General features: G+C 40.9%; 1 protein-coding gene across 1 annotated transcript in view; it reads left to right on the top strand.

The window, feature by feature from the left end:
• Positions 1-21,013: 21,013 nt before the first annotated feature.
• The window catches only part of LOC136359255 (solute carrier family 35 member F3), a 62,690-nt gene continuing 61,722 nt past the window's right edge, over positions 21,014-21,981 (top strand). The window contains exon 1 of the mRNA XM_066315713.1: positions 21,014-21,246. Coding sequence (XP_066171810.1) covers positions 21,171-21,246 — 76 coding nt within the window. The 5' untranslated portion in view covers positions 21,014-21,170. The remainder of the gene's footprint in view (positions 21,247-21,981) is intronic.

Genomic DNA, 21,981 nt, shown 5'->3' with positions numbered 1-21,981 from the left:
TGAAGGCTTTGAAGCTTACCTTTGGTTATTTTAAGCATCTTGTGGGCTGCAGCAGAGTAGGAGGGTATCACTGGCAAATAAGCTTTGTATTTTTGACAGGGAGACTTGTGGCATTTCAGTAAGTTGGATCCTTTTGCAGCAGAAAGACTGATATGTGTGGCAGCATTTCTGACATATGAGGTTTTTCATCTGGAAAAGAAATCCCTTCCTTTTGTAGTAAGGCATCTTTTGCATCATTCTTGCAGGATGAGAGATGGAAACTTACTGATTCAGCTCCTGTGCAGGCTAACCTTAGATAGCATGTCCAAGAGACATACAATAGGTTCTGCCTGATGATTTGTTGGCAATATTTAAATATCTAGGTTGGTGTAAGTTAGTTGTTCAAGGAGACTTTAAAATAAAAACAGGCTTGACACTGCTGGGCAAAGCTTTAACATAACATAACTGGTTTTTAGGGTTTCAATGACCTTCAACGTGTCAGAACAAATTATTCACTTGCACAATGGAAGTTTTCTCTTCCCCCTGCTCTCCAAAATATAGAAACCCTAAAAGGGAGCCAGCTTTCATTAGTCTGTCCACGTGTCTTCCCCACAAGGTCTGCAGAGGTTTCAGCTCAAAACACATATGGAGAGTGTATGAATACTCAGTAAATTTACAGGAAAAACACGTTGTTGTTTTCTTCCTGAAATATAAGGTCACTTCGGATCTTAGGCAAGAAAGATTTTAATGCAATTGCATGTAATACAACTACTCATACTAAAGATTTTAAAGTGGAAATTACCTGGAAAAGATTGTTGATGAGTTGATGATGTGCAAGGCAGAAGACAATCTCAAATGACTGCCCTTAAAACTCTGCCAGCTCTGTAGAGCTAAGACACTAAAATAAAATTTTAAATTGTGGTTTTCACCTGAAATGGATGAATAATAGGACAAAAACATGCATTTTAATAATCACTTTGCTATGACTCAGTAGCACTGGATAAGGAAAGTTAGAGGTGCACTTGAATTCTGGACTTGGCAGTGTACCATGGCCTGGAGAAGTGGAACAAGATGAAGGATACTTATTAAACATTGAGGCTTTGACACAGTTGCACTCAAGTGCTACAGAAATTAACAGTCAAGGGCACTCATTCCTAAAAGCAGAACTTGGTTTACGAGCACATGCATTTTGGAGGATGTAGAATTAAGAAAACGATGACGGAAAAAGATACTATGGTGTATTTAAAATATCACAAATGTAACCCAGGGCAGTATTTGATAGCTTTCATACAACAGACTTTATAGCCCAATTGAAACACTTCCTTCTTGAAATCTTTCTTATTTGCTTAGGCATTGAATAATATGCAGCAAAATATATTATTAGCTGGTCATTAGGTAGTTTGGGGGGTTTACTCCTTTCCCACTTATTTTTTTCATGTTACATACTCTTCCTACCTTATCAAAGCTGACAAACTTATGAATGGGGCTACTAAAATTACTTTTACTTCATACTGCTTCTAAAAATGCCTTATTTTTAAATATGCGAAGATGGGTGAGTAGTCCTTATTTTAGGGAGTGGAAGTAGAGGCTGCACATTTCAGACTGTTTTCTCACTTACTTATGGTAGCCATACTGCAGGTGTGCACTTCTTGTCACTCCTAAGAAAAGTCCTTATTTACAAGATGTTCAGGGGAAGCTCCTGATGATGTCTGAGAGAAAACAAAGAGGAATGCATGGGGAACAGAAAGGAGATGTGTTATTCTTGTCTGAAGGGCTCACTGGGTGTAACCCATTCACAGGATGTGCATTGGATGAAATCCTTTCCCCCACAACTAAAACATTTAATCTTCACTTCAGTGCAGACACAAATTTTACCCAGGAGTTTTTTTCCACTGATGCTAATTACCTTTGGATCATTCTCTCTGCATGAAGAGATTGTCTGGGGAGTCAGTTGCAAGGTAATTTCCACTGCTAACAGCCCTTCAGAACAACTAAAACTCAAATCCCAATTTACAGTGTTTGTCTTTTGATCTGTTTTTAATACTGTCAGCAATGGAAGTGCTTCTACACTTTGCTGCCACATACCCTACTTTCAAACTAATTGATGTACCCTGCACAGAACAGCTTGGAATAACTAAACTCTGCTTCTCATTCCTCCTGTAAGGAGAGATTGCTCATTTATCTTCAGCCTTACAAGTTTCTCCCCTTTTCCAGGTTTCTGGAACACACGTATCTTTCCACGCAAAGATATTTTTGTTAATCTGAGGATCATCCAAAGTGGCAAATGAACTATTCCTTATATATTTTTGCCTGTGTGGCAGGGCTGATTTCTCCCTAACACTTGATCATAAGCACCTCCAGAGCCTTTGAGTCTCTTCATAGAGACCAAGCTGCAGACACAGTGGGTATCTGCACACCCCTTTTGGTCTGGATTCTTGCCTGCCCAGGAAGTAAGAAAATCCAGGGGCATTAGGTGCTCTCAAATCTGTTTCAAATATTAACATAAAATACAACCCCCCCAAGTTTATTCTAGTGAAGAGTGGTGCTCCAATAATGTAAAACAAAACCAAAATGGGAAGTGGGAAACAGCAGCCTGCACTGTCAGAGTACCCCATCTGTATGGCATCCAGGACTCTGAGTGTGAACGTGGCAGTGCATTTGCAGCAGAGATTTCAACAAAGTCAGTAGTGAATAGTCCTCTTCCCAAAAGGCAGAGTGGAAAGGTGTTTTCTAAATGTGCATTTGCTGCCCAGAAAGCCAATCCAAAGCAGGGTGAGCAGCAGGTGAGGGGGGGATTCTGCCCCTCTGCTCCTCTCAAGTGAACCCCCACCTGCAGAGCTGCCTCCAGCTTTGGTTCCCAGCACAGGAAGGAGCTGGAGCTGCTGAAGGAGTCTGGAGGAGGCACCAGGATGATCAGAGAGATGGAGAAGCTCTGTTGTGAGGGAAGGCTGAGAGACTTGAGATTGTTCAGCCTGAAGAAAAGGAGGTTCTGTGATGACCTAACTGTGGCCTTTCAGTACCTGACGGGTGCCAACAAGAAAGATGGAGAATGACCATTTAAGAGCACCTGGAGTGACAGGAAAACGGGGAATGTCTTCAAATTGAAAGAGAATAGGTTTAAATGGGATATTAGGAAGATCTTCCCTTTGAGGATGGTGAGGCTCTGGCACATGTTGTACAATGGAGCTGTGGCTGCCCCATCCATGGAAGTGTCCAAGGCCACACTGGACAGGGCTTGGAGCAACCTGGGACGGTTGAAGGTGTCCCTGCCCGTAGTAGGAGGGGTTGGAACTCAATGATCATTAAGGTGTCTTCCAGCCCAGGCCATTCTATGGTTCTGTTCTCTGATTATAAAAGTCATGTCCTCATGCCCATGAAGGATGTCTGTCTCACATTGTGCTCCTTCCACGAGACCAGGTTGTTCAGACCCCATGCAACAAGTGTCCTTTAGGCAGCAATCTCCTGCCCATGGAGTGACTATCCAGAACTACCTAGCACAACAGGCAACTTAGTTTGCCAATTCAATTTGCTTTGGGAGCTCTCCTACTTTTTTTAATCTACCCTGTTCCTCTTTTTAGGATGGATTCCCATCCTCTGTCATCTCAGTCTTGCCACCCACCATCAGGTAAATTTTGTGATTATAAGCAGATGACTGTGATGAAGCGGTGTTTTACCTTCCTATCTGGCACCAAGCTCTGAAATAAAATGATGCTGAAATAGCAAGTGAGGCCTTCCTTTCTCCCCACTGTGTTGCTTAATTAGCACATTCTTTCAAGTTTGAATCATTGCTGCATTTTGTAAAATAATAACTGTGCTAGTTACTCATGGTAACTACATTTCCAGGACTGTATCATATTTATAAATCATGTATCTGAAATATTCACCATGCTTGTACTAACAGACTCTCAGCTTTCTGTTTGCTTTGAGTGTAGAGTGTACAGAAATACAGATGATGCCCTTACCAGCACTCACTCCATGCACTATTCTGCCCCCACTTTCCGTCAGGGGTTTGTTCCCATCACAGTGCTGTCACTGCTTATGTGGATCCACTCTAACAATAGCCACACAGAACTGCAGCCAATGCCAAATACACCTAGTAACACTGCAAGCAGAATGCCTTGTCTCAGCTCTAAAACATAACAGAGCTAAATCAGAGCAATCTCAAGGTGATTGTAACAACCAGCCAAAATGGCTGAGTGAGGAGGAAAAGCCTTATCACACTTTGTGTGAAAGTCTAAATCATTTTGGTGACTTAGAGTCCAATTGTAGTGCTTTGACAAAGACGTTTTATAAAAAAGCAGAGCAGCAGTTTTTGCTGCCTTTATAGGGAGGCTCAAACTGAAGAGAAATATTTGAGATAGGCCGTATCTTAATTGCACTTAGTAAGTCACTGTACAGTATACCATGGGTTCTAATAATAATCTTCTCTTACTTGTTTATTATTGTGCACCAGTTATGTATAAATGTATGGACATCTTGAGGAAGCAAATAAAATTAGATGTTCCATCACTAAAATTACTTAAATGAAATTTTCAACTCTTTTTCTCTCTTGCCTTCTAGTTCAAAGTGACAGTGAGTTTTCTATAAATAGTGTATCTACATGAAGATTAAGAATGCATTTTAAGATGTCATATGTACAGGTTATAAATATGATGTTCTGAATACCTACACAATTTTTTTTTTATATTTCTCATAATGTTCTCTTATCTGGAAACCCAATGTCTGGTAGCTGTTCACAGATGAGGCATGCCTGGTGTAAATCCTTTGCTCTGGTTCTTTCTATCTCCACTGAAAACCTTCTACACTTTCCAGCACTCCCAATGGTCTGGTTCATTGCTGAAAAGACAGTGATTCACTGAATGCTTCCTTCTGTGGCACTTCTTTTCTTCTACAATTCCATGGACTTCAGCAGAATAGACCAACTGTGCTCTTGGTGAGTTACCCAGAGTTGCCCAATCCCAGGAGTAAGTTTTCCAGAGACAGCAGCAGTAACTTCTCTGTTGACTCCTGTGGAATTTGGATGTTATCTTCAAGACCAGGCTGCAGATACCGTTCTCCTGGAGAGTCAATAGGCATCATTCATACAGGCAGCTCTTAGGCTTGTACAGTGAAGCTTTCTGCTTCACTGGAATTCTTTGAACACATCTTTATCCTTATATGATCTGAAGAGAAACCAGAGTACACATCCAAAGAAGTAGCAGAGAGGGAAGTACTCAGTCACAAATTTTACCTAAAAGCACGTTCAAATGCTGCAATAGTCTTGAGGTCTTCACCCAGGAGGGCTGAGCAAGTCCTTGTACTTGCAGAGCTCCTGGGTGTCTGGGTGTACACATCTCCTCTCCCCAAATGCCTTGCAAGAGGCTTGTTCCTGTGTGTGTTCTGCAGAACACCCGTGCTTGGCCTGGGGAGCTGGGGGCACCTGTGTTCTGTCACAAATGGATTTCCACATGCAGCACTTCACCCACAGCAGTGCACACTTCCCTCAGCTGCTGCTGCTTGAAAATCCAAGCTGTGACTTAGTCTGCTGGCATCCACAGCCTGACTGTAGTACTGCTTTATTTCATCCTTTTGCTTCTGAGGAAGTAATTTATCTGTCTCAGGAGATTTAAATGACGGGCAGGCATAAAGTGAATGAAAACAAGTGTTGTCTAGCAAAGCAATAGGCTACATTCTTGATCGTAAATATGAAAACATAGTTATAAATAAGAGTGTTAAAAAAGAAGATGAGATTATATGAATATGTATATATGTGAAATATTCTGACTATCTTCTAAACTTTTTCTGAGACATCTCTTAGCTGTTACAGCTGAGGGCTAATCAAGAGATCAGCATGCTGCATTGTAGAGTGTAATAAATTGTGGGCTCTCCTTGAATAGTCTCTGTCTTGGATTTTCTCTAATACTTAACAGTTGTCAGGATTACAATGTGTATAAATTACATGTCAGAGCAATGCTAGGACCTCTGCTTTCCTATTAATCCATTTAGGAAAATGTATTTGCAGCCTGGGTTGGCTGCAAATGTGCTTGAGACATTATAATGGATATAATGAATGTTTTTGTAATATTGTTCAAGCCTGTCTAGGTTGCACTGTGCAAAATCTCTTTTCATAGGAGAGGTGACCTTTTACAACAGACATATCCTCCTGCTAATTACATTGCAGTCTCTTCCTGTCCCAGACAGAATGACTGTAATGTGAACATTCCTCCTTTTGGTAGGTAAATGTGATTTACGTATTATGGAAGCAATGCCTGTACAGCATTTTGGTCTCATGAATTCACTTACAAGAAAGACAGACACATAGCCATTTCTCTGTCTCCCTTAACATTCAGAACATTAAAATGTGACTTAGTCTTTTCAGTTCCTTCTTTTCTTCCTCTGACTTCTGGCAAAGTTGTTGGCAGGATTAATCACATTAAATCAGACCACTAAATTTAAAGAAACACTACCCTCCCAGTCTTTCTGGCTTCCATGCTGAAGTAGCATAATTCCCTGTTAGTATAAATTCCTAATGTATTACATTAAATTTATCTATTCTCCTCAGTTTTGACCAACTCTTCATGGACCAACTTCAGCAGGAATAGGAGAAAACATGAGATAGGGAAAAGACCAGAATTACACAAAAGGTCCAGAATGAAGAGAGGATGGAAAGACAGAGCTATTTCATTTAGAGAAGGGTTAAATAGGAGAGAACAAAGTGAGTGCAGGGAAAAAAATGGTTGAGGGATCATGTTTCAGTCTTCTCCTGTTTGAGTTTTCTCATGAAACAAGAAAAAAAAGAGAATTGTTTTGGATTACTTAGCCAGTAAAACAGATAGGCAGCAGCTGTGAAACTGAGAGTAGTGTTTTTCACATGGGGCAAAACTAACCTTTAGGACTCCTGCAATGAAAAATATACTGAGACTGTAAGTTCAGCAGGACTCTGGAGAGGATGGGACTTTTTGGATGAGGTTCAATGTAGTCTCAGCAATGTCAAACGAAAGGGAAATATGTATGTCAAGGGTTAAATATATGGCATGGAGAGAAAGAGGTGAATCAGCATCAGTAAAGGACTGATGAACATTTTTAGCTTTAAATATCTACTTAAAGCCACTCAGCAAATCACTTTGTAAGCAGCTACAGAGCTCTGAAGATGTGCTCAAGTTGGTTAAGTTGAAGCTTCATTATTTAGTGTTTTGATTATATGCCTGGGCACTTTTTTGTCATATGGAGCCTGAAATTGAAACATGCTGAGGGGTAATGTCAGCAGCAAGCATACTAAGCATGGAATTATGAGCCATGCAATACAGCAGAAAAACACAGAATGTATATATCAAAAGGTGTAATATTTGAAAGCAGCCCTCCTATTGCCATTGCTCTGGCTTCAACTGATGAGACATAGAGCCTGCTTAATATATATGACTTCTGTCAGGAATCATGGCATGTTACTGATGTGACAGATAAAAGTGTATGACTTACAGTATGCTATTTTATATGACTATAATAGAAATTATTTTGTTCTGTGCTCACTTTCCTTTGTTCTTGTGAGTGTGAGACTCAGTTCAAGTCATTCTTGGGATCCATGGCAAATTTCTAAGTCTCCTTCACATTAAAATATGTACTGAGGAAAGAACATCTGAAAAGAAAAATGAGAACAAATTTTAAAAGGCCCTTGGTTGAGATTTATATTAAACCATTCTGACACACTCTTCTCTCTTATGTATTATCCATAGTTGCTTTGCCTTTCTCACCCTGACATATTTGCCTCCTCCTTCTTATTCAGCTTCTCCCTTACTTAGGCTTTGGATTCTCATAATCTTCCTTAGTGCTGAACAGCAAAAAAAATTTCCTGCAAGCCTGGAGGACCTTCTCTGTTCCCTTTCATCCATCTGTATTATCTGCAACAGAAGTAGCAGAGATTCTAATTATGAAATTTCTGCAATCATTAACATTTTATAAATTATCTGTTTCTTCTTTGAGATGGTCCTACCCCAGCAGCAGATATTCTGTTCATATTCTCCTCTGTTTCTGGCAAATTGTTGAGGATTTGGCATTCTTCAACCTGCAAATAAGCTCCCTTCCCCCATTTGCTACATTTATGGATACCATTTTCTGTTAATCTCTTTTTAAAATGAGGTTTGTTAATGCTCATGTGCAGCATATAAGCAGGCAGGAATATATCAGAATGTTAGTGGATAAGTGAAAAGGGAAGTATTAATGATTTTTGTTTGCTTTTCAATACCTTTCACCTCAAAGTTGTGCAACCATTAAAAGAAACCCAAACAAACAAAACCCAAATGAAAAACAAAACAAAGCAAAAAACACCCCCCAAAGGAAAAAAAAAAATCCAACAAAAAAAACCTCTCCCAAAACAATACCAGAATACCAGAAGCCCAACACTCTCAGCACTGGCCAGGCAATCATTGGCAGACCCTTTGGGTAGCAATTTTGTCACACCAAATTCCTTGTACGTGTTTTGAATTGGAAATAAAAAAGAAAACATAATTTCTCCAGGTGAAACACAGAAAAAATACCACAGAATAAAGAGCTTTCCCCAAGCTCCTGCTCATGGGGTTAAAGAAATGAAAGGTAGGTATGAAAGGTAAAACATAATGGCCCTGATTGTTGCCAGTGTATAGTGACATCACACTACCATTTATAGCAAAGTTTTCAGCAAGTTTCTGTGACTTCCCTTGAAGCAGAAAAAGCAGTTTTGAAACTACAAACCATCTGGAAGTGAGACCAATCTGGTTGAACTTGTTACATCTCTGCACACTGAAATGTAGTAATTTTACTGGTAATGCAATAGGATGTGGTATCTCTTCAGTTTAAGACTTTTCTGTTAAAAAAATCAACAAATCCCAAAAAACCCAATTAATAGTAGGGGGAGTAAAAGTCACTGTGAAATAAAATGTAAAAGGGTTTCTTTTTTTTCACTGCAGTGACACAGGAAGGGAATTATAGGAAGAAACATATCCACACCAGAGATAAAAGGCTTTTCCAATAAATGTAAGATGCTCATCACTACTTCTGATAGTATTCAATGATTACAGCACATGATAAAAAGATTATTCTACCATTAAGGGTGAATTGTTTAGGATTAGCAATTGCATACTACAAAGTTATGTTTGATAAGATAGAGGGGAGATAGGGAGATAGCAAGATAAAAAACAAATAACTTGGCTCAATGCTGAAGTGCTTTAAATGATCAGATAGAGTGCCAATATCTAGGTGTTGGCTTCACTGAAAAATAGCCTCTGTTGGAACAGCTGTATGGTTATATACCAGATAAAGAACACTTCTTTTTAAGTAAAAGGACTTAAACCAATCCTGCTTCTCAGGGATTTAGACAGTTTGCAGTCAGACATCAACTGGCAGTTAAATTGGTTGAAGCTTGATGTGGGTGGTATAGATTGACTAAAATGTAAACAGTTTATTTTCTTATCCTCAGGTACATTATACACTGACAGAGGAGGAAGACCAGGGTCAAAACTCTTCTAAGTATACAGCATTAACTTAGATGAAACATTATTATTACTATTATAATGATTATCATTATCATTACTACATTACATGGACTGAAGCATAGAAATTAAGGGCCAGTTTTCATCTAAATGTATTCCCCTAAAAGCTAGAGTTGTAGTTTGAGGATTTCTCTGAAGTGCCTCTGCAGTTAAGGGAAGGAGACTGGCTGAAGAGATCTGCATCTGGATGCTGTCCAGACAAGTAAAACATTCATATTTTTTAAAGAAATTTTCAAGTAAATCCTAAAATAATGAAATGGATGCAAGCTGTCTGTGAATATCTGTTTGGATGCTGTTTTGGATTGATCTCTAATGCTTTTTTCTCAGCATAGTGAACTTGCACTCCCAATATTTGCCTTGTTAGTATTTCATGTCCTTGCTTGCTGCTGCCTTAATTGCCCTGTTAAGATTTGTATGGTTCTGCCTCTTTTCTGCCTTTAGATTGCTTTCTTCAACTGATGCTGTTTGTTTTGTCAGACACAAAAGTATAATTCAAGAAAATGCCTCTCACAAAAAGCCTTCTATGACCTTCTTTTACACAGTAATTAAAAGAGTAGCTCTTAAATATAAGAATAAAAAAACTGTTCTGAGATTCTGATTAACAAGCCCAAGAGTCTTTTCTCCTGTTTGACAGGCAAAAACTTATCTCAAGGTTAGTCATGCAGTGGTCTTAACTCCTTGTAGATTTAAAGCTGTGGTTTTATTCTTTCATGTATCTCGCACAAGCCTTGCAGGCATAGTTCTGCAACCTCCCTTGTTCATCCAAACAATCTGGAAAAGAGCACAAGATAAGCTTTTCTGATGGGCAAAAAAGAAACCAACAAAAAGCTTGTCAATTCCCATATAATAATCTTGTGCCAGGGGATACTTTTTCAAATAGGGTTTCTGAAGTTTCTTTAAATGCTGTGCTCTATACAGTGATTATGCATTTCAGCAAATAGGGCCTGAGAGGCCTTATAACCTTCCAGTCTCCTATAAATGCATTTACTTACTGATTTTTCCCTTCTTTTCTCTATGTGTCTGTTGTTGCTGTCATTTTAATCCACTCTAGAAAGTCACTCCTAGAGAAATGCCATTAGTGGGGGAAAGACTGAGCTAACAGCAAGTCTTATGCTTACTTCTGGTGAAGTGCTGGCTTGTTCCTAGTGGTGTCTGAAAGAGCCAGAGAGCCTGGACTGAGTCTAAAGCTTTATTTTTTTAGACCTCAATGAGTAACACTCCATTTGTAATTACGTTTTGCATTAGAAATGCCAATATCAAAGCCAGGTGTTAATTGACATTGAAGATTTATTTCTTTGTAGTGAGTTACTACATGAAACAACTGTAAATTACTTGCGAAGTGTTTTATACTTAGTTAACCAGGAATAAATTTCTTGGCTTTTGTGCTATTTATTTCCATCAGGTGGTATGGGATCTAGATTTGTGTTTTGAAGCATTGAGGGACTGTGTATTGCATTGGTGAAGGCTTTAGACTTATGTGAAAGAAAAGCAGTTAAAGAAATACTTGCTGCTGCCTGAATTATCACACATATCTAAATAATAAAGCCCTAGCTGTGTTTGCCTCCTGCCTGTAACTGCAACAAAAAGCACTTGTGATTTTAATTTCTTAGAGCAAATTTCAAGTGGTTTATTAATACCAACATAACCCTAGGACAGAATTATAGTAATGTTTTATATACACTGTTGGAAATAACATGCAAGGTGTAAATCTGCTCTCCTCCTGCTTCTCAGTGGAAATTTAACCTGAGATCCAGACCTTCATCTGCTGGGAGTGGGAGAGTGGAGAAGAGCACGAACAGTCAACTCAGGGGGAGTTTCCTTGTTCCAGATCTCAGGAGAAATTTTCTGCCGTGGGTGCAGTGGCTGGAGCCTGTCTGATGGAGGTTCAGTACAATTGAGAGGCAGATAGTTAAACTATCTCTGGCCCTCAGGTCCCTTGTCCTACAATCATCCAGGCATCTGTCAAGTTCCTAGCAAAGATCAGAGCATGCCTCATCCTACTGTAAGTGACATCAGACACTGATGCTGCCCCAGGGTTATGCTAAGACCATTGGATACCAGCCAAGGGAGCCTCTGATGGAGGGCAGTTGTCTCCCCATTACTCCCACTTTATATCTATGTGCCATACAGTGAATGCTACTATGGAAATATCTGACAAGACTGCTTTGTGTGACAGGAGGATACAAATCAGCTGCATTCTCCAAAGGATTTGTCCAGGTGGCCATAGTGAAGGGATCGAACTGCAGCTAAAGAATGAGTCTGAAGTCCCTTTGCACAAGGACACGTTAACCCCTAATAACACATTATAGGACAAGGAGCCTCCTTTTAATAGAAAACTGTGGTTTTAGTAGTGTGTTCTTACTCTGCCTGAAAGGAATGGGATCTGATGAATTCCCCTGCTCTATCCAAAGAACATATGGACGTTCCTCACAATAGGAAGTTGCTTCAATTTTTCTGAATTAACCTAACATTCTTATTATTTCTTATTCCAATTATGATTTGTATTTGTGTTCTGATGCTTGCCTGAACTATTGTCCAGCAGTCTTTGGCTTATCCTACCTACTAGTCCTCATTTTCCTTGTTTATCTTGGATTTTTCTGCCAAATGCTTTGCCTTCTTCCTATCTTCATAAGAATATGGATTCCTAGGATATCCCTCCCATGACCCTCCCTCCAACTACTCTATAAGTTAATATTTTTTGTTTGTCAAAATTTTAAATTTGGTTTCCTTTTAGCTGTTTTATTATTACAGTTTTATCAGCAATGACAGTTCCAACACAGAGTGCATTGAATGCAATAATGAAGTTCCCATTAGTTCAAAAGAAAATTAACCGAGTCATGGGAATGTAAAACCATGTGCCTAATCTTATTACAGATATCCCTGGTACTGTTAATTAATCATCCAGATTCATTCCCCAAAAGCATTAACCAAATCCAGTCTAGAAGCTGGGGGATTAATGATAAGCAGCAAGAAGGTTTTATAAAGAGTTGTCCTGTTATTCCATGAAAGTCGGGGCTTATAGCATAAAATGACACATCTTTGGTGCTCACAGCCATTGTCACATAAGCATGGAACTTGGAATTTCTACTCCAGCATTTTTAAAAATCACCATGACTATTTTAACAAGTAAGGTAAGGTTTAGCAGGTCCTGCTAGCAAGAGACAGCATGAACCCACTCTAACTTCTTTTGTCTTGTATTGCAAGAAAAAAAAAAGACAAGATCCACCAATGTATATTCACATCCCAAGGACATTTGTAGAAACCATTGCTTTTTGAAGCCCTATGTAAATTGCAAACTCCTAAACATTGGCAGGGATCAAGCTGACAAATGATAAAAGCTGTGTATCATACAGAACTTCCACAAACAGCACATATATCTTGTGCCCAGGTGGATGGGGAAAAAATAAGGTAGTAAATATAGTTAATTACTGTAGTAAATTCATGTGCCATAGTATTCACTGGCCCAGCTGAAAACAGGGAGAGCATGTGAGTGACTAAGAGAAACTATAATTTTCTTCCAGTTTCTTTCCTGACCTTCACAGATCCTGAGGGTGTGGTTCCTCTATATCTGCTGAAACCTAAGGCAATGTGCAACACCTTCTCACCAATATCTGACCAATATGTACGAAATATTTTAGAGCTAAGCTGAATTTCCTGTCTGAGGAAATAAACATGCAAAGTTTTTTTGCTTATTTTAAATTAAATCCGTCAAATAGAAACTATAATGTTACAATTCTGCCTTGTTTATCCAAAGTAAGCTGTTAGAAAAAAGCTTCCCATTCTCCTCAGCCCTCTTGAAGGCTTCTACAAACACAATGCTATAGTCTAAGTAAAAGACTGAATTTAATCCCAGATATTTGGGGTAGATGATCCTCTTTGCTGCCCATGCATTTGTCTGATATGGCTACACTTAAACCTTTGGGATTATTCTACTTTTGCACTGTTATGAATCTCCTGACTATGTCCATGGCCCTTCAGATAAAGTACCTTCTTTCTGAATGGACAAAGCAGTCCTCCTAACTTTCCAGCCACAACCTCAAGCTTGTTTCTTGTCTTAGAGCCTGCTCTTTTAATCAAAACCCCATGGCCTTGAACGAGCACAAAGGACTTATTCTTTCTCTGTGGTGTTGCTCATGAATACAGTGAAAGGTCACTATAGCTTTTCTGAAGGCATTCATCTGACATTGCATTGTGCAGCAATGCACTTGTGAGCTTAAAATAATTCACTTTGTAAAGATGGATAAGATTATGAATCAATTTATGAACATCTAGAGTATTAAGAGAGGTACTTCTTGGTCTACAAAGCACTCTTTCACTGTCATTTCAAAAATTCATATTTAACATGTGACCGAACAATTTTAATTATTCTTGCACTAGTGATAAACAGCAGTAATAATATATTCATGCTCTGCACTAATAATAAAAGGCATCCTCTTCATTAAGAAAGGGTAATAGATTACAAATATTAAGCCTGAGTGCTGAACATATGCTCTGAGTGTTGAACAATAATGCTTGGATGTTCTCAGGGCTTTTCAGCACAGGATCTCAAAAGCACATGAAGAAAATAGCCAAGTTTTGTCCCAAGGTACTTGTGAGTAACTGGTGGCAGCAGCTTAACTCAGACCTGGTGCCACGATGATGGCAGAGCCTGAAATGGAGTGGGAGGATTGCACTGCCACTGCTCACTGCACACACCAATAGGTACTTTTAGATTTTACAATGGGCATTTCCACCCCAGCATTTTTCTCCCTTTTCCCAGTGTCTGAAGGCAGATACTCATCTAGGAAACAGGCTTATATTGCTGTCTCATAATAAGGTAGCTGGGACCCATCTATATTAATATGTGCCCTAATGACAGCTGAAAGAAGTAAAAGGAAAAGCTCCTACCAAAAAAAGAGGAATAGCCAGTGGGAAATAGGCAGTGGGCTCAAGAAAAACAATTGGCCTCAGTGAGAGTGGGAGACTGGAGTGATTAGGACAACAGGATAGGGAAGATATAATTACAAAGCAGGTGGTGCTAAAAGGCTCATCCTATATCATTTCTTTTAAATAATATCTATGCTTGAAGGGTGAACTCAGTGTGCCAAACTGATTGGTCTCTCTGAGGGCAATCAGCACAGCTACTTGCTTTAAGCACTTCAGTGAGAGTTACCAGGAAAATTAACCTGTTTGCTTCAAGAGATCTGACTTGCTGCTTCCTGAGAATTAACCCAGAAGCCCACTCTGCAGAACCTCACTTGGAGCTCCTGTGAGGAAGCAGGGCAGACTTGGAAAATCTGGGGAGAGGCTGTGCCTAGGATGTTATTTTTAATCCTCATCTTGAATTCTTCTGGACATAGCACCGTTACTGTGCGCAGTCAGAAACTTAAATCATAGAGCAAAGGGTCTGAGAGCTTGAGAGGTGCACAGCTACAGCAGATTTGCTTTGATGCTGTAAATTGTGAGGTCTGAGACACTTCCAAAGATTCCAGTACTAACTGTTAAGGGTTGTGATGGACATGAACAGTTCAAAACAAAAGCACAACTGAATGGGGTTTTTTCTGTTTGTCTGTGTAACTTTATAAGTGGATGTGGCATTCACTTCATATTCCAGGCTCTTTAGTATTGGCACTGGGAGGAATTTGACAAAAGAAATACATGAAAGAGAAAAGACAATGCAAAGGAAAAAAGAACCAAAGAAATACTGACAATAAAAATAAGAAGAAAGACAAAGTGCAGAGTATACACAGAAGAACAGGAAAGAATGTAGTTATTTAAAGTGTTTAAAATCAGTCTTCCTGGTAAAAGGGCAACACAGGAATCAGTCTGGATCTGCTGGCTCTTACACATCCTTGTATCCTAGATTGGCAGCAATTTTCTTCCTGGCCAATATCTGGCAAGTTTTTCATGTAGGTTGAAACCCTCTCCATTTCACAGGCCATTCGGAGTGCTTAAATCCTACCTAATCTTTGGTTCAAGCACCTGGCAGCAAAACTTAAATTGGACAGATTTTGTGATTTTCATCCTAGGGCACTGTCTGTAAATATAGTGACTTGAAATACAGAATATATTTCCTCAGAAGTATCTTTACTGTTATTTTCTGAAAGATCTTTGGATGCCCCTTTTTCATTTCATCTCATCTCTTATTCCTGTCCTGCCTGATACAAATTAGGAGGGCAGTGCAGAGCTCTGTAAATATCCAGTTAAGAAGATGAAAAAAAAAAGTGATTCTGTCTTCAGTTCTTATGGTCTGTTTTTGGATGTTTGAGGCCAGGAGCATGTGCTTATTGTCTCAATTTTGAAAGAAACTTTTTTTTGAGGACAAAAGGTCACCTCACAGACTGAATTTGTTTCTTTTCCTTCTGAGTCACAATTTGAACAATAGATTGGTTTTTTTAACTGTGTTTTTAGGTTTTAGATATTTCAATTCTATTTTCATATATTCCAACTTCAGAATTTTCACCTACTCTTCCTGCAGTACCCAAAGTGTGAGCTACTGTCAAACATGGTCTCCTATCCTTTGTGTCTTTGCTAGAAGTCAAATCCTGAACTGGGGTGTTTCAGGAGAAGTGGTTTAACTCAGCTTAACTGTTTATGATGGCAGAAAATGTTCACAACTACATTGAAATGCACTTCACATTCAGTGTTTTTACAGAAACAACTGGCCAGGAGTGAGTGGGCTGGTGGTGAAGAATGTAGAGGTGATGCCCAGTTATTCTTAATACTGTATGCATATTAGGTAATTAAAGGCTTAAGAAGTAATTGTTGCTGCATTGTTGATGTTGATGGTGTAACAATGTCTTTTTTTTATGATTTGAGGTGATTTGGGTCTTGTAGTCAGTGTCCCATATAGAAATACACAAGGAAAAGCAATTGCCAGATAAACCCAGGAGGGTGTTAAAACTCTGAGATTAAATCTAGATTTTGTGGAATTCACCAGTATTATTTGAAATGCAGCTGTTCTTCATGCACAACACCAGGAGAGCTCCTCATAAAATATTGGAAATAGTTAATATTTTATGAGACTTGGAAATAAAATCCAGCAGTGCTGTCTCCTCCAGTAATGCTTACAGCAGTTATAAACAGAAAGATGAAAAAAAAAAAAAAAAAAAAAAAAAGAGAGAGAGAGAGAGGAAGATATTCTCACCAAGACTTTGCATCTATGTCTAGGAACTGTTGGATTTGTTGTTGTGTAGACAATCTGCAGCCCTGCAGCCCTTACAGATGCCTCACATTTCACTGTTATTTGTAGCAATCTCTTCTGATCAGATTCAGGTATAGCAGTGACTCCACAGCAGCACAGCAGTGTCTGTGTGGTGCAGTCTGCTGAACACCTTTGGCCAGGGAGTTTTCAATCCCTCCTCTTCCTTTCTCCTTTCCTTCACAGCCTCGTTCTGTGAATTCAAGACATGATACTAAAAGTAACTGAACTATTTTGGAAGAAGGAAAATTGGAAAGACATTGTCCTCACAGCTAGGTTAATATTGCAGAGAAAACCTGTATGTGAATTTGACAAAAATGTGAATTTGTTCTGAGTGGAGGTTGCAAATGTAGGAGGCTGCAAACAGAATAGTGGTGGATGGTCACCAGACAGATCATCTCAATGCAGATTGCAGAATGATTGCAGGACAGCAACTATTACTTCCAAAACAGCTAATGCTTGTGTTGGAAATGTGCTTTTGACATCTGTGTTTTTTAGCTGGGAAATAGAAACAGATTATAAAGTTATTAATTATTGTAGATTCGCCAAATTACTTCAAATATACTAGAGGAAAGGAGATTTGGGGTTTTTTTCCTGGCAGGTTGCGGCCAGTGTTGGTATTGTGTATGTGTTTGATTCCTAGCATATGAATTCATTCTGGTATGAGATGGAGCCTATTAGGAAATTGGCTACATGAGTAAAAGTCCACACTCCATTTCCTTTAAGGTTGCTAAGCACAACAATTATTGCCCTCAGTGGTAAAGCAAGCACATAAATTAATAAATGTCCTATTAATGAGTACACTAAACATGAAAATGTCTGAACTGGGGAAATACCAACTGTGCCTGTTAGCAACATTGTGTTTCATGTTAGTTAAACAAACAGGATAAAAATCAAAGGCCGTAGCACACATTACTGAGAATTTAGTTTTGTCTTGAATCTACCATCCTGTGTGAAAAAAGAATCTTTCAGGAAAGGGATTATGATCCATAGGCTTAAAAGCAGTGTGATGCTGAGTGTTACCACACTTATATAAAAGTTTATATGCACAAAACTAACCCAATTACTATAATTTTTTAATCAAAAATGAATAAGGGTAACCGACTCGAACAAAACTAGTTCCATCAAACTACAAAGTCTACAAATTCTTCAAACTAGGCAAGTTCTGACTGCCTTTTCCTGAATTTTTAATCCTTTTTCACATTCTTGCTCTTGATTGGTAATAAAAATCTGCCTTTCCAATTTACAAAGTTTGAGAGTTTCTCTCCACATTTGTAAGCTGTCCACAGCCCAGACATCCACTAGTTTCTCCTCCATTGCCTCCTGAATACAGGAGTGGTGTTTCAAAGGTAAAAAGACAAAAAGTTTGACTTGAAATTTTACCGTGTGAATCAATTTTGCATTTCTTATACTGTAAGGTGCTTATGGTAAATGAAATTAAACGTAATCCAGCAGTAAATGTGTTAAAGCTTGGGGAGGTGGGGATGATGCAGCTATAGAAAGTAACAAGCCTGCTGCCAAATGCAGCTTTCACAGAACAGTCCCTGGAAAACCATCCTCAGGCACCCTAGTCTTCATTAAATAAACACAACTTTTTGTTACTGTGCTATGTGGCTGGTATTTTTATGCACAGTGTAAGACAGGGCCCTAGTGCAGATCTCTGGTCCAAGTGTGTGCACCTGTAAAGGGCAGCATGAGAAACCAGAGACTGTGAAAATGCTCTGGGGTTGGAGTTGAGTAGAGCTGTGTGTGAGTCAGCTGTACTTCCCACACATATATTGGGGAAAAGGTTTCCAAGAGCCCACATGCTGGATGTCCTCTCCCCAGTTTGAAACCAGGCTTAGCTGGATATGGAATGTCCTCAATGGCTTTGAAAGCTTCTCTGGGTGACTAAACTGAACACTGAGGAGGCAAAGCTTGAGTGCTGTGGCTGTGCAAGGCATCATCAGAGGAGGAAGGAGAACAAGATGCCTCAGCTCTCCTGCAGCACCAGCTGCAGAGGGGGCCAGCAGCCACAGCAGACACTTCTGCCATACACATCTTTGACATTTGGAGTTCCAGGCTTAAATAAAACATTGTGAGCCTGAGACATGTTAACAACTCTGCAAAGCCTGAAATATTACACATGTGCAGGGTTAGAGTAACAAGTCATCCAAACCCCCATTTTCTCAATGTGATGTTCTCTGTGAGCAGCACCACCCTCCAAGTAAAATAATGTATTTACCATGTCTTTCCTTTGACAAATAAGAGAGCATAAGCCTTCTGGAGGGAAAAAATATAAGTGCTCAGCAACAAAGACTTTTTAATAAATATCCTTTTAATTCTTATGACCATCCCATTGATTGCAAACACAACCAGAAGAGAAGTCTGATCATCCTTGCACAACTGTTTACGTCTGGGAAAAAAATTTATATTTGGATATAGAATTTAATGTTTTACTCCTTATATAGCCGAGGCTGAGATGATCCTGGAAGATCTGCTCAGAGCAGAAGCCAGACAGAATTCTCCAGGTTCTGGTGTTACTCATCACCTGAATCTAAGGGAGTCTCTTTATGTGGCTGTATTTTAACTACCAGTGAGCCTGAAGTTTCTTCCCAAAGGCAGTGTAAAATGAGTTAATACTTTACAATGTGCTTTGAAATCCTCAGATAACAGGCACTGCAACATTGCAAAATATTTCATGGACAGAACCATCTGAGGAGAAATCTGCTTCTCTTTATGTGACTTCTTTCAATAACCAGAAACCAAATGGACTCTGAAACTAAATAGTGCAATGAAACAAGACGGACCCACAGTTCTCAAATGCCTACGATCTGTAACATCCCAGGAAGCTGAATTGGTCAGACAATTCTACTAAAAAGTCTTGGAAATAACCAGGATTGTCTTTATTTCATTTGACCAAACTGACATTTTGTGGTCTTAGCACTGAGTACATGATTTTTTTTTTTTTTCAGAAGAATCACTTTGAAAGCAGCTTAATGATTTTTGTATAAGGTTCAACCCAAAGGTTGCACAGAAGAGGCATAGGAAGTGCAAAACGCCCTGGAGCTTCATCAGCAGATCAGCCAATGAGACCCATGCAGACTAATTCTGTGAAAGCTTGAGAAACCTCACCTCTTAAATATAAAGAACTTTCTAGCCAGCAGAAGTAAGGTGGTGTTTTCCCACAGTTTCCTGAAAAGTCTGTCAGGACTGATTTTCAATAGCTACTATTTATATAATTAAAGAATACTTTGGAATGTTTGTGGAGTATTGATGGCTGCCCAGTCTTGTTTGCAAAGTACACTCATTTTAATTTGACCAGGTCTTAAGAAATGTTGAGTATTTGCACCTTTGTCTGCTGACGCATCTCAGTTTGGAACCAGGTAAATCTGCAGAGTATTTTCATATCTACAGGAACAATCACAAGGACCAAAGGGTGCTAAGGTCACTGTGCTCAGCATCTTGTGAATTCTGGTGTTTTGCTTACAGTAAGTGATGTAAATAATTTTTACGTCTTTTAGACTCATTCATTATGATGCATTCTCTCCTGAATCCACGCGCATTAAGTCTTGTTAATCAATACCAGTTAAATTTTTGTGCTACGGAGGGATAGCTCTATCACATGTTGATGGTATGTCATGATTGGAGATCTTAAAATTATTGCTGAAAAAACCAAAAACACCATAAAAGGCTGCTACATACAAGCAGCATCCAGTCGTGATAAATATTTTATTTAACCTTGTAGATATTGACATACTTCGTTTTGTGCCTCAAAAATAAGTTGTTAAACTGTACTAAGAGGGCTGTGGAGTATGTGACTGCAGGTGTTGGAGTATTATTGATAAATCCATGGAGTGAGTATCTCATCTTGGCTGCTGGGTCGAGTTTTGGTCTCCCTCCAAAAGGATACAGCAGGAACAGAAAGGCTGTGGCGAGGATGGCAGAAATTACTAAAGGCGCGGATGAAAATTGACCAGAATAGTGGCTGGACTTGAAGGAAAACAAAGGAGGGGTAATACTGAGTAAATAATGGATTGGTTCGGAGAGCGTAAATTCTCCTTTCCCCTGAGGCAGTGCGAAGAGAGCTAAGCAAAGCGTGCTGAGCCAGGAGCCCTTTCCGCGCGGTGCAGTAGCCCAGCGGCCGGCTCCGGGGAGCCCTGGCGCACCGGCGGAGCGGGAGCGCTGTCCGCAGCCGCATTACGGTGCCGGCTCCCTGCGAGCTCCGCCGGGCCCGGCGCCGTCCGGGGGCTCCGCAGCGCCTCTCGCCGCGGCGCCTCCCCCGCCCGGACCCGGGGGGCGGCCCCGGGAGCCCTGGGGGCGGGCGGGGGGGGCCGTGCCGGTGACGTCGGGTTTGCAGCAGCCCCGAGCGGCAGCGGGCGGGCGGGCGAGCCCCAGCCCCCGCCGCCCGGTGCTGCGGCAGAGGGCGGCGGGCCGGGAGCCGAACCGGGGAGCGCCGCCGAGGAGGGCTCCGGAGGCGCCAGGATGTAGGCGCGGGGCGGCGGGGAGCTGCCGCCGGCGACGGGCTCGCCATGAAGAAGCATTCGGCCAGGGTGGCCCCGCTCAGCGCCTGCAACAGCCCCGTCCTCACCCTCACCAAAGTGGAAGGTAAACGACGCCGCCGGGAGCGGGACGAGGGTGTCCCGGGAGGACCGGGTACCGCGACGGGGGATGCTCCGGGGAGACCGAGTGCGGTGCTGGGGCGATGCGCGGCGGCAGGGGACTGCGCGACTCGTGGGCGAGCGTGGGAACCCACGGGGAGCGCGGCTCCCGGCCGCCGGGCATCGCCGGCGCTTACCCCTGTCCATCGCCCTGCCCTGTCCCGGCTCTTTCCTCGCTCATGCTCCAGAGGCAGAGCACCTCTCCGGACCTCCCCTCGGGACTCGGGAGTAGCCCCTAAACCCACAGGCAAGTAGCTGCCATGCAAGACCCTTGGCAGGAGGGAAGAAAGATCCTCGGCAGATTTCTTCTCCCGATGTGAGGAATGCTGCCCCATGTTCCAGCTGTCTGTCCTCACCTCTGTTTGCCAGTCCAGCTGCATGGTAGCCGTGGAGTTGGAGTCTTATGGCCAGGAGGGACATGAGAGCCAAAGAGCAATGAGGGCTGGCAGATCTTTAGGGTCCACAGGGACCTTTGAAGACTTTCAGGGATCATGGCCGGGACCTTGAAAAGGACACTGATGTGCTCAGGAAGGTTCCCTGGAGCAAATCTGAGGGTGAGGAGCTGTTATCTTGGGTAGAAACCTGTAAGCCATGTCCTAGAGATGGAGGGGTGATGCAAAGGCAGGGTGCAGGTCAGGAAGAGGAGCGTGTCTGAAGGATGGATACAGAGCTCAGTTCCTGA

This window comes from Sylvia atricapilla, chromosome 3 (genome assembly GCF_009819655.1).
Source record: "Sylvia atricapilla isolate bSylAtr1 chromosome 3, bSylAtr1.pri, whole genome shotgun sequence".
Taxonomy (NCBI): domain Eukaryota; kingdom Metazoa; phylum Chordata; class Aves; order Passeriformes; family Sylviidae; genus Sylvia; species Sylvia atricapilla.
Note: the sequence above shows the minus strand (reverse complement) of the source record. Positions and strands in the feature narration are given on the sequence as shown.